The sequence below is a fragment of the Vulpes vulpes genome, chromosome 1 (genome assembly GCF_048418805.1).
Source record: "Vulpes vulpes isolate BD-2025 chromosome 1, VulVul3, whole genome shotgun sequence".
NCBI lineage: Eukaryota > Metazoa > Chordata > Mammalia > Carnivora > Canidae > Vulpes > Vulpes vulpes.
Genome location: NC_132780.1, coordinates 4979791 through 4992155, shown reverse-complemented (window position 1 = coordinate 4992155; position 12365 = coordinate 4979791). Strand labels below are relative to the sequence as shown.

The window sequence follows — 12365 nt, the reverse complement described above, 5'->3', positions numbered from 1 at the left end:
CTCTTACAGTCTTTTCCTTGATTACGTTCTCACTACACTTGTAAAAATTAAAATGTGTGAAACAGACACCAAAATAATGGTATTCTTAGAACACAGATCAGGCCATTTTTCTCTACCTTAGCTAGTCTCCCACTAAAGGATATAGTAAAGCTTAATTCTTTTTTTTTTTTTAAGATTTATTTATTTTTTTCATGAGAGACACAGAGAGAGAGAGAGAGGCAGAGACATAGGCAGAGGGAGAAGCAGGCTCCCTGCGGGGACCTGATGCGGGACTTGATCCCAGGACCCCGGGATCACGACCTGAGCCAAAGGCAGACACTCAACCACTGAGCCACCCAGGTGCCCCAGTAAGGCTTAATTCTTCAAGAGGAAAGTAGGAAATTTTGCAAGAAGTATCAGTGTCACAGTGAGAGTGTATTATATACAAATTGGTTTTATTAGAGATCAAAAACTTTATTCACACCACCTTTTACTTCTTTTGCAGCTTTAATTTTTAACTTTAAAAACATTTTCTGGATCCACTGGTTGACTAAATATCTTTACATGCCCATTAGCTAACAAAACTTCTATGTAGGACTTGAGTAAAATTGCATGCTTACTGCTATCAGAAAGGCATATTCATTTATAATCTACTCATTTGCTCTCCTGTAGAACTGCTTACAAACAGCATTATTGCAAAGAAAGATTTACACATAATTCCTACATCCTTCATGCTGTTCTAGCATTAATCTTCTGATGTCTAGCAAGATAAGAACTCTTAGTGAATGGTTTGCTACATTTCTCCTAGAGCTCTCTCCAGTGTGAGATGATATAGAATAAGGATACACTTTGAGACTTCCCAGTTTTTATATTCGTTTTCCTTCTCTCCTGTGTGTATTCAAGAAGAGATGCATATTGCCTTCTGTGTGTATTCAAGAAGAGATGCATATTCCCATGTTACACATATTGGGTTTTTCTCCAGTGTGGACTTACTTATACCAATTAAGGGCTTAATATGGGCTAAAGACTTTCCTATGAAGGCAACAAATGTTCTCTCTACAGTATGAACTGTGATGGACAGTAAGGCTTGTACCACTGGCTAAAGACCTTCCCATATTCATTACATTCATAAGACTTTTTTCCAGTATAAATTTTCAGGAAAGATCTATGGCTGAAGTGTATTATGACAAATATTGCATTCATACAGTTTCTCTCTTGTATGATTTTTCACATGTATAATGATTCACGTGGCCTAGAGGCTTTTCTACACTTAGTGCACTACTGGGTTTACCTCCATTATGTATTCTCTGATGGGCAGTAAGATTTGAGCCTTTGCTAAAAGCTTTCCCACATTCGTTACATTTATATGGCTTTTCTCCAGTATGAATTCTCTGATGTACAGTAAGATTTGAACTACAGCTGAAAGTCTTCCCACATTTAATACACTCATAGGGCTTCTCTCCAGTGTGAATTCTGTGATGTTGAAGCAAGGATGACCTATGACTGAAGGCTTTCCCACAAATGCTGCATTCATACGGTTTCAATCGAGAGTGATTCCTTAAATGCATATTCAGGGATTCTGGCTGGTTGAAGGATTTCCTGCATTTTTGACATTCGAAAGGTTTTTCTTCATTATGAATACTCTGATGCTGAATAAGAAATGATAAGCTGCTAAAGACTTTGAGACATTTGTTACATTCGAATTGTTTCTCTATGGTGTGAATTCTTTGATGTCGAGTAAGGTGTGAACTACAGCAAAAGGCTTTTCCACATTCACTACATTCATAAGGTTTCTCTCCAGTATGAATTTTCTGATGGTGAATGAGAGATGACCTATGAATGAAGGCTTTCTCACATATTCGACACTCATACAGTTTTTCTTGTGTATGAATTCTCAGATGTTCAATGAGATGTGAAACACGACTAAATGACTTTCCACAGTTCATACATTCATATGGTTTCTCTCCAGTGTGAGTACTCTGATGATTAGTAAGTGAGGACACATGGCTAAAGGCCTTCCCACATTCGATACATTTGTAAGGTTTCTCTCCACTGTGACTTATCTGATGTCGAGTTAGGGATGAGCCATGGCTAAAAGTCTTCCCACATTCATGGCATTCATATGGTTTCTCTCCTGTATGAATTCTCCAATGGCGATTAAGGATTGATTGTTTGCCAAAGGCTTTCCCACATTCGTTGCATGTATAGACTTTTTCTCTATTATAAGTCTCATCAAGGGTAAGAGATTTGCTCTGGCTGAAAGCTGCCATACTTTCTTTAGAATTCAAAAGTTTCTTTTCACCACCATTGATCTCCTCATTTTTTGTAACAGATCTTTTTGGTAAGCTCTTCTTAAATATATCATGTTTATGTGATTTCCCTTCAGCAGAAATTCTCTGTGGTTCAGAAAGAATAGATTTTAAATGGAAGATACTTCTAAATGCATCGTATTTGTAAACACTTTCCCCAGTGGCACTTTCTCTAAAGGTGAGGGTCACTGGTCTGAAATGTTCTACCTGATTTTCATGCATCCCATCTATATATTCCCAGTCGTCGTTAAAATCTGAAAATTCATGACTCTGTTTTACAGCTTTTTCTATTTTTACCATTTGGGGTGAATCTTCATCATAAATATCATCCTTCATTAGTAATTCCTTGTTTTCCCATCTTGATTCCCAATCTGAAATATATCAAGAAAGCAAAACACTGCTTTTTCTGTACTTCTTGAAAAGAAACTTCTTTGGTAAGAAAAAGAGATTAAAAAAAAAATAGAGCACATCTCCACCCCCAAAAAGTACATGACTGACAATTCTCATATATTCAATAATTTCTGAACAAAGTTCAAATGGAGCAGAGAATAGAGACAGCTCACAAAGATGGGAACAGAGTGTAATAAGGGAAATGAGTTAAATACAGGCAATCAATATGTGGAATAAAAATGATACTATCAGAAAAACACCACACAGGTATTCTGGATTCCAACCCAACATTCTATTCTGTACCTACATTTATGTAAAAGACCACATTTTGTCTCACAGCCTTGGTTCTCCAACCTTCAATTAATCTCAATGTGCTGTCAGATTAGCATGCTTAAAATGTACAATTTATATAGTAGTAAGTACATTAAAAAGTTAACAATGAACACAATATTCTTTATCACCTCTGAAAGATTTATTAGGCTTTGTGTAGGGTCTGTTTAAAATCATATTATGTACTGGACACTAGGAAAGATTGTTCCTAGAAATCTTTTTATACATTCTTTACTTCCTCTAACACTTATGTTCACATGTGATCTCTGAAGCTCAGTTTTAGGGGAAAGTAATTTCCCTTCTGACAGCCTTTCTTCACCTAAAATCATTGGTACATTTTTCCCTAGGTGGTCTTAAAAAGAACAACTTTCTTTATTTTGTTTCAAATAAAATAACAATTTGAATTATTATGATGGCAAAAACCTTCACTTTTGATCAGATAACATAATAAATAAAGATAATAATTTGGGATGGAAGAATGGCTGTTTTAAAATCTAAGTAAGGATCCCTCATTTTGTGACATTTGGGATCTCTGAAGACAGTATCCCTAAAATATCCTAAAATACCTCCATACTTTCTACAAGGATGTTTAACAAAGACCTCTCTTGCCTGATTCTCCATGACTTATCTGGAAACATACCTTTTGACGTTTTTTTCTCCACCATCCAAGGTTCTTTCCCATCCTCCAGTAAACTGATCAAATATGGCTTAGGTATGGAAAGACCTGCTTACAGGAAAAATATAAAACCTGTTTAAACTGTGGTCCTCACGGTGGAGAGGCCACCATCATAAAAGGAACCAAAGGCAGTTTTGAAGGATGGTCACTGAAATGGGAAGACGAGCTTCAGGGAGGGCACAAAAGAACTCTACACATCCTTGGGAACATGAAATAAAATTTCAGCCATTTACTCAAGAGAATTTCTAGCAATTCTGAGTAACAGAAGATTTCCCTCATTGGGGGTGAAGAGGGAGATATGCTTACCTACAGAAACCAGGTTCTCATAATTCTGGACCATCACATCCTTGTATAAATCCCTCTGAGCAGAATCTAGCCATCCCCACTCTTCATGAGAGAAGTCTATGGCCACATCACTAAATGTCACCTGAAATAGCAAACATATTTAGGCTCAATCACAGCCAAGGCCACTTCTGTCACTGGTTAAGGGGTAAAATTACCCTGGCTATAGAAGAAAGGGAATAAGATTCAGTAGTTGTGGCAATGATCAGGAATCTGATCTAAGTTAAGTAGTAATTGGATGATTACATGTTTGGCATTGTTTTATAATAATGGTAAAAGACAAATACAAGCACTTTGCTTCAGGAGAGTTCATTCTGTCAAAGGAAGAATTCTAAAATTTTTAAAAAGCAGCATTGAACATTTGACAGTATATAGCCAAGTGCTTATTTGTGTTTTTTATAGTTTACATGATGAGTAAATAAAAAATGATGATCCACTGAGGCTGAAAAAATGATCCAATAAATTCATAAAAGACACTTTTAAATACAGACACATATAGAACTTATTTATTTTTAAGATTTTATTTGAGACAGAGAGTGAGAGGGAGAAACACAAGCCAGGGTGGCAAAGGGAAAGGGATAAGCAGGCCCACCCAGTGAGCAGGGAGCCGATCGCGAGGCATGATCCCACCAGGATCATGACCTGAGCAGAAGGCAGACACAACTGACCAAGCCACCCAGGTCCTACATACATAACTAAATTAATAAACAAAAACCATTTATGGTATATAATTAAACCTTGTATGATAATCTATAATTAAAATAATTTGAGACTCCTGGGCAAGAGGACTAAAATAGTTTCATGCCATAGGCAGTCCCTGAATTGGACCTTAAAGTAGGGCAAAGAATTAGAGGACACATTTCAAGAAAAATATTCTTTTTTTAAAAAAAAAAAATTTTTATTTATTTATGATAGTCACACACACAGAGAGAGAGAGAGAGGCAGAGACACAGGCAGAGGGAGAAACAGGCTCCATGCACCGGGAGCCCGACGTGGGATTCGATCCCGGGTCTCCAGGATCGCGCCCTGGGCCAAAGGCAGGCACCAAACCGCTGCGCCACCCAGGGATCCCAAGAAAAATATTCTAAGGCAATAGTACCAACTCATGATATTATTTAAAATAGCAAAACTTTAGAAAAAGCTTAAACGTACAGTAATAGTTTGTTAGTCGAATTATAATATATACAAAAAAAAGTAGGCATTTAAATGGCATTATTACTATCTTTCATTGGTGAAACAGACATTGGTTGTGATAAATTTTTCATTCCAAGAGTGGTTGATTCAATATTCTATTACTTTATTTGGATATTTTGCATGTATGTTCATTAGCGATATTGGTTTTTGGTTTTAAAGAGGGAATTTAGGGCACCTGGGTGGCTTCAGTGGTTGAATGTCTGCCTTGGGCTCAGGTCGTGATCCTGGGGTCCTGGGATCAAGTTCTGCATCAGGTTCCCTACAGGAAGCCTGCTTCTCCCTCTGCCTATGTCTCTTCTGTGTGTGTCTCTCATGAATAAATAAATAAAATCTTTAAAATAAATAAATACATAAAAAGGGAATTTACCTTTGTCAGGTGTTGGGAAACTATTAAGAATCTGCCAAGCAGAAAATCCTCTCCACAATGTCAAAAAGAGAACAGTTTTGCTACTGAATAAGCATTACAGTGGACTGTAACACACTTCATAGGCAATCACTAATGAGAATGCAAAGACAGAAAGAAATCCCACCCTTATAAAACCAGGCATGTATAACCCACTACATAGATGTTTTCAAAATAAATAATAACTTGTCCTCAAGTAGGCGGACTAGGCATCATCATTTGCTAATACATTTAATCCTAAATTCACCTGGTAATTGGAGTGGCCAGTAGTGTTAATTGCTTTTGCCCCAAGAAAAATAAAACTTCGCCCGTCTGTATGACAAATGGGTAGTTAGAACTTGGAAGCCAGGAGCCTAGGCTAAGCTCCCACACAGACAGGAAGATGGAGGTGCAGCGTCCTTCATGTTTTCATTTCAAAGAGATGGCTCCAAGGCCTTAAGAAAGACTTTACTGCCCTGAAAAATTGGCAGAGCCTTATTTAGCTTTGAAAAAGATTCACAAGCATCTCAAAGGGACAGAGAACATGTTTACAGTTACAAGTTTTCCTCAAAGGAAATATTCTAATAAAGGGGGGGGGGGGATTCTTCCCTTTTGGCATCAGGGAAAATTCCTTTTTCCATTTGTACTTACTCCTACCCAGGTATTAAGGTTATGCTAGCCTTATATGAATTTCAAAGTTTCCCATCTTTTCCTACTTTCTGCAATGGTTTCAAATGATTGGTTTTTACAAATCCCACTTTGATAAATCAAATTTAAAAATCAATACTAAGGGGTGCCTGGGTGGCTCAGTTGGCTAAGCATCCAACTCTTGACTTCAGCTCAGGTCATGATCTCAGATTGGTGAGATTGTGCCCCACACACATCAGGCTGCACACTCAGTGGGGAGCCTGCTTGGGATTTGCTCTTGCCTTCTCCCTCTGCCCTTCCCCTCCCGTGCATGCATACTCTCTCTCTAAAATCAATCAATCAATCTTCTTCTAAAAATCAGTATTGTTAATGCATGACACTATATTTTACTCCACCAATGCAAAGATATTTCATATTTTCAGTTTTGAACACATATTGATGAACATTATTGTATTTTAAGTCTAAAAAAGAAAACTCACGTAATCTGATTAATAGATACCTTTGTTCTTTACTTAGATCAGGGCTTCTTAACCTTGGCACTACTGACATTTTAAGTTAGTTAATTCTTTGTTGTGGGAGCTGTCCCTGTGCCTTGTAGAATGTATAGTTAGTAGCATTCCTAGCCTCTACCCATTAGACACTAGTAGCCAATTCCATCCTCCCCCTGCCCAGGCTGTGACAACCAAAAATGTCTCCAGACATTATCAAATGTCCCCTATGGATAGGGCTAAGAGGGACAAAATCACCCCTGTTTGAGAACCACCCCTTTAGAAAATGTTTCCAGTTCCCTAAAAGATTCTCTTTTTTTTCTTATTCTACCTATACTTAAGGTGTTCCCTCAGAGTTTAGTGTAACTTCACTTCTATCTCTGCCTCCCTGGTTCCACGGGCCACCAAAACCAGTTCCAGCCTTGCTTCCCCAGGGATGTGTCAACTCTTTCTTCCCCTTCAATGCGTGGGCTACCTGGGATGTTCATTCATCTTTGTCCCCAGAAGAATTTAGGATATTTGCCCCAGCACTTATCTTAATTTCTTATGCTTTCCTACTTTTCTACCAGCTCTGTACTGCTCAATAAAGTCACTCAGTAGCCACATTTGACTATATAAGTTTAAATCAATAAAAATTTTAAAAGATTTAAAATTCAGTTCCTGGGTCACTTTAGTCATGGTTCAAGGACTCAAATCATATGGAGATGGTGGCTACCATACTGGACAGCACAAATAAAGAACACCTCCACCACTGTAGAAAGATCTCTCAGTATTGCCCTACATCATAAAGCCCTACACGTCAGTGTACACTCAAACCCACATATGATTCTTCCTAACAGGTACTTCATAAGGGTCTACAAAATGAATCAAGGGTGTTTGGATAGCTCAGTCAGTTAAGGATCCAACTCCTGATTTTGGCTCAGGTCATGATTTCAGAGTCCTGGGATAGAGACTCAGGCTCCACACTCAGTGAGGCTCCTTGAGATTCTTTCTCTTCCTCTCCCTTCCTCTCCTTCTGCCCCTCGCCGCCCCACTCTCACTCATGCTCTTTCTCTCTCTAAATTAAATAAATAGGAATCCCTGGGTGGCGCAGCGGTTTGGCGCCTGCCTTTGGCCCAGGGCACGATCCTGGAGACCCAGGATCGAATCCCACATCGGGCTCCCGGTGCATGGAGCCTGCTTCTCCCTCTGCCTGTGTCTCTGCCTCTCTCTCTCTCTCTCTCTCTCTCTCTCTCTCTGTGACTATCATAATAAATAAATAAATACATCTTTTAAAAAAATGAATCAATGAATGATTTTGGGAACTAGTTCACTTTAGTTTTTACTTTTAAAAAAAAAAGTAGTTTTTCAATTCTAGTTATGTAATATTCCCAGGAAACCAGACTCTGCCCAACATGCACATATGCCACTAGTGCCTTCTGTGCACGCTACACCTTCCACCCCATGGTTCTACCCACCATTTTTTCAAAGCTTATTCAGTCAACAACTATTTACTAAGCATCTTGTTTTGTACCAGATACCACTCTGGGTACTGAAAACAGTCAACAAAAAAGAAAAAAAATCCCTCCCAGAAGGAAGACATGAACAATGACAACTCTGTTTACTAAACAAAGAGTGTATTATCTAGTGAGTGATAATCACTGCCGGAAAACAACAAAGTAGTGAGGAGGAGAAGGGATTGTTAGAAAAAGTTGACTGCAGGGAAGCTTTACTGAGAAAGTAACCACAGAGCAAAGATGTGAAGGAGGAAAGAATGCAAGCTTGTACCAATCTGGGGGAAGACTGTTCCAAGCAGAGGGTACAGCAATTTCCAAGGCCTGGAAGCAGTAGCCAGTGGCTAGAGCTCACAGGGAACAAGGGGACACGGAAGATGAGATCAGAGAGGTAAAATCCTAACTGCACAAAGCTTAAGTCACTGTAGAACTCTAACGTCTGAGTTAGGGCAAAGGAAGAATTTTATTTTATTTATTTTTTTAAAGATTTTATTTATTTATTTACTCATGAGAGACACAGAGACAGGGGCAGAGACACAAGCAGAGGGAGAAGCAGGCTCCATGCAGGGAGCCCGACGTGGGACTCGATCCCCGGTCTCCAGGATCAGGCCCTGGGCTGAAGGCGGCGCTAAACCGCTGAGCCACCCGGGCTGCCCAAAGGAAGAATTTTAAGCTGAGGAACGACAGGACGGTGACAGTGGTGGTGGCTGTGACAGTGTAACCGTTGGTCGGATTCTGTGTATATCCTGTGTTTTAGATCCAACTAGAGTGTCTGAATGTAAGTCATAAGAGAAAGGAAAGAATCGAAGAGGACTCCAAACAGCTCGTGACTTGAACAACTGAAAGGATTGATCTACCACTAACTGAGACCACAAAATACCGCTTTGACAACCAGAAAGCAAATAACCCAAAATTCCAAACCTGAATTTTTGAATTGTAATAAAGACAAAAATTTTGCTCAAACAGAGACTTGGAGCAGAAAAATGGTATAAGACAGGAGCAATGAGAGGAGACAGCACTTTGGAGCTCTTCTGGGGGCTGCAACCTTTGCTACAGTGAGAGGAATCATCCATTCGGTCCCTAAACGGAATAGGAACCGGCAAGAGACGCAAAGCAAACATTCAAGAGTCCTGCTAAGGTGTTTCGGGAAGATCCGGGGGGGTGGGACACCGACGACTTACCTGGAACATGACTTGTCAACACAGTCCTCCTTCCCAGGCTCTTGTCTTAGAGAAGAGTAGTGTCCTGAGAAGGCAGATCAAGAACACACACAAAAAGGAGCCATGAAAAGAACCGAGGCTTATCCTGCAGCGCTGGGACACATCTGCAAGGAAAAGCACACCTGGAATCACCTGCTAGGGCCGCATTCTCCCCCGGAACCAGCAGAGCGTTCCGCCGCACGTTCACCAGGCGCCAGCGGCGTGTGAAACCGACTACGACGTTCTTTTTTTTTTTTTTTGAGACAGACTCACAAAACAGCAGTGATAACGTTACGAGCTCGTCGGGTCTTCGCAACTACGCAAGACAGACATTCACATATGCCGCGTTCCTTTCCTAAACGATGGGAACACACACTCGGCGGTACTGGGCCAGTCTGTGGGAGGCTGCACCAAGGCAAGAGCGTCGCCCAAGAACCACCGCGGACCGGGTTCTCTTTGGGTGCGCACGCTGCAAAGCGACACCCCTTTTACCGGGCGGACGGGCCCAGGGAGCCAAGGCCCTACCGGGACCCACACTTGCCTCAGTCCCCGGCGGGCCCTCCCTGGCCCTGAAGCCCGGGCCCCGGGGATCCCGGGCCCGCCCCTCCGCGTACTTGACACGCGGGGCCGCGGAGAGAGAGGACCGCGGCCGCCGCCGTCGGGAGGACGGCGCTACCCGGGGGGAATTCCGCCGCCTGCCTGAGATTACCGCGCGGCGGACGGAGGACGGAGCCCGCACCGGAGCGACATTTCCCAGCTTCCTCCGCCTCCGCGACGAGTTACCTGCGCCTCGCACGTCGCCCCGTAAAACCACACTTCCCAGAAGGCTGCGCGTTCGCGCGCGCTTTGGGCGCCGGGAGAGAAAGGCGCATGCGCCTTCACGAGGACGCGCACGCCGAGCGTCAAGAGGACGGCAGGGCCGGCCTCCGCTTGCTTCTTAGGTACAGGGGCGCTCAGGGCACGAAACTACACTTCCCAGAAAGTGATGCGGCCGCGAAAGACCTTCCGGGTCGCGGGTCAGCTGGCGCGTACGCCCTCCTGCGGGGCCGTGGGCCGTTCCCCGGTGGGCGTGCTCCCGCCGAAGGTCTCGGTGCTGCGCCCTGGGCCGCTCCTCGGCAGCTCTTGGGGGCCTTGGGCGTTTGACGCCCGCCTGCCCGGGACTGTGGTCCCTAAAACGCTCTGTGTCCGGGCTGTCATGGCAACAGTTGTCAGCGGACAAACGACACTCCTGGACATTCGTGCGGCCGCGTCACGACTGTTGACTGTCTGGTGTACAGGTCCCAGCAGTGGCGGCCTCAGGTAAGTGCTTTAAGGGAAAAGGCCTTACCTGCTCCTGTAACCCGCGGGGCCTGCCCCACTTCGGTCCCCAGAAGCGCGTCCTCGCCCCCCTCCCCCAAGCCCCACCCAGAAGCGCCCTGGACGTACTTGGAGACCAAAGCGGCCTGCTGCGGGTGTATATTGGGGTTGTCTCCTTTACTTTTTTTTTAAATTTAATTTTACATATAATTAATCATTTCATTTTAATTTTGCTTATTTTGGAATTATAGTATGACTGTGAATTTTCTTGTGTATGTCAAGTGCTTAGGTGCGTTAAGATGCATCAGACAGTGCTTCCACCTTGGCAAGTCTCTCGCGGCCGTGGGATTGAACTCCTGGAGCAAGAGTAGTCTGCAGATGCAAAGCGTCTTCCCATCCACGCCTTCACTGTGCAATGACAAATTGTTGTCGAAAATTGTGCCAATTTGCCCTCGTACCATAGTTTATAGTTGTTGTTGTTTTTTAAAGATTTTATTTATTTATTCATGAGAGACACAGAGAGAAAGAGGCAGAGACCCAGGCAGAGGGAGAAGCAGGCTCCATGCAGGGAGCCCAACGCGGAACTCGATCCCGGGTCTCCAGGATCACGCCCCGGGCTGAAGGTGGCGCTAAACCACTGGGCCACCCGGGCTGCCCCAAAGGAGACGTATCTAGAAACATGTTTCTATACCTGATGTCAAAGAGATTACGGCCTGTTATCTTCTAGGAATTTTATGGTTTTAGGTCTCTAATCCATTTTGAGTTTATTTTTGTGTATGGTGTAAAAAAGTGATTGAGTTTCATTCTTTTGCACGTAGATGTCCAACTTTCCCAGCACCATTTGTTAAAGAAATTGTCTTTATCCAATTGTATATTCTTGCCTTCTCTTTCATTTTTTATTTTATTTGAGTCCTCTCCTGCCCCTCTCCAACCCCCATCTTTTTAAATGAGTCTGGCTAAAGGTTTATCAATTTTGTTGATCTTTTCAAAGAACCAGCTCCTGGTTTCATTAATCTGTTCTCTTGTATTTATAGTCTCTATATTTCATTTATTTCTGCTCTAATCTTTATAATTTCTTTCCTTCTACTGGCTTTGGGCTTGCTTGTTCTTTTTCTAGTTCTACTTTAGATGTAAGATTAGATTATTTGAGATTTTTCTTGTGTCTTGAGATATGCCTATATTATTTAATCTTCCCTCTTAGAACAACTTTTGCTGTGTCCCAAAGATTTGAGACTATTGTGTTTTTGTTTTCATTTGTCTCCATGTATTTTTTAATTTTCTCTTTGATTTTTTGATTGACTCATTCATTGTTTAGTAGCATGTTACTTAACCTCCATGTACGTACCAAAAATTCCAGGTTTTTTTTTTTTTTGTGGTTGATTTCTAGTTTCATACTTTTGTGGTCAGAAAAGATGTATGATATGATTTCAGTCCTTTTGAATGTACTGAGACTTATTTTGTGGCCTAACATGTGATCTGTTTTGGAAAATGTTCCATGTGACTTGTAAAGATCATATGCTCCACTGTTTTTTGGATGGAATGTTCTGAATATATTTGTTTAGGTCCATCCAGTCCAATATGTCATTCAAAGTAAGTGTGGTAGTAAAGTCCCCTACTTTTATTCCTTTTTTTTTTTTTT

General features: G+C 41.8%; 2 protein-coding genes across 23 annotated transcripts in view; one reads left to right on the top strand and one right to left on the bottom strand.

Annotated features, from left to right (window-relative positions):
* Positions 1-413: 413 nt before the first annotated feature.
* Positions 414-10385, bottom strand: LOC112928428 (uncharacterized). 19 transcript variants are annotated; one of them, XM_072750602.1, is made up of 6 exons: positions 10214-10385; positions 9413-9555; positions 3991-4111; positions 3649-3735; positions 2496-2659; positions 414-2375 (listed from the first exon to the last, which is right to left on the bottom strand). In XM_072750602.1, exons 2-6 carry the CDS (start codon positions 9419-9421, stop codon positions 1179-1181), a joined length of 1578 nt encoding a protein of 525 aa, XP_072606703.1. In that variant the 5' UTR covers positions 9422-9555; positions 10214-10385; the 3' UTR covers positions 414-1178. The 19 variants fall into 19 exon arrangements, with proteins under 19 accessions (XP_072606703.1, XP_072606734.1, XP_072606723.1 ...); XM_072750633.1 differs by having other exon boundaries at positions 3649-3732; XM_072750622.1 differs by having other exon boundaries at positions 3649-3732; positions 10140-10228.
* The window catches only part of LOC140593653 (large ribosomal subunit protein eL31-like), a 54289-nt gene continuing 52278 nt past the window's right edge, over positions 10355-12365 (top strand). Inside the window, exon 1 of one of the 4 annotated variants that reach the window (XM_072750647.1) lies at positions 10355-10729. In XM_072750647.1, coding sequence (XP_072606748.1) covers positions 10416-10729 — 314 coding nt within the window. In that variant the 5' untranslated portion in view covers positions 10355-10415. The remainder of the gene's footprint in view (positions 10730-12365) is intronic. The other 3 variants (XM_072750658.1, XM_026010142.2, XM_026010143.2) reach the window with 3 other exon arrangements.

Excerpts from the sequence above, each read along its gene's own strand:
- LOC112928428 (XM_026010138.2), bottom strand. Across the intron at positions 3,736-3,990 it reads TGAGAACCTGGTTTCTGTAG|CAGGTCTTTCCATACCTAAG; the intron begins GTAAGCATATCT and ends TTTTCCTGTAAG. Across the intron at positions 2,660-3,648 it reads GGAGAAAAAAACGTCAAAAG|ATTGGGAATCAAGATGGGAA; the intron begins GTATGTTTCCAG and ends GATATATTTCAG.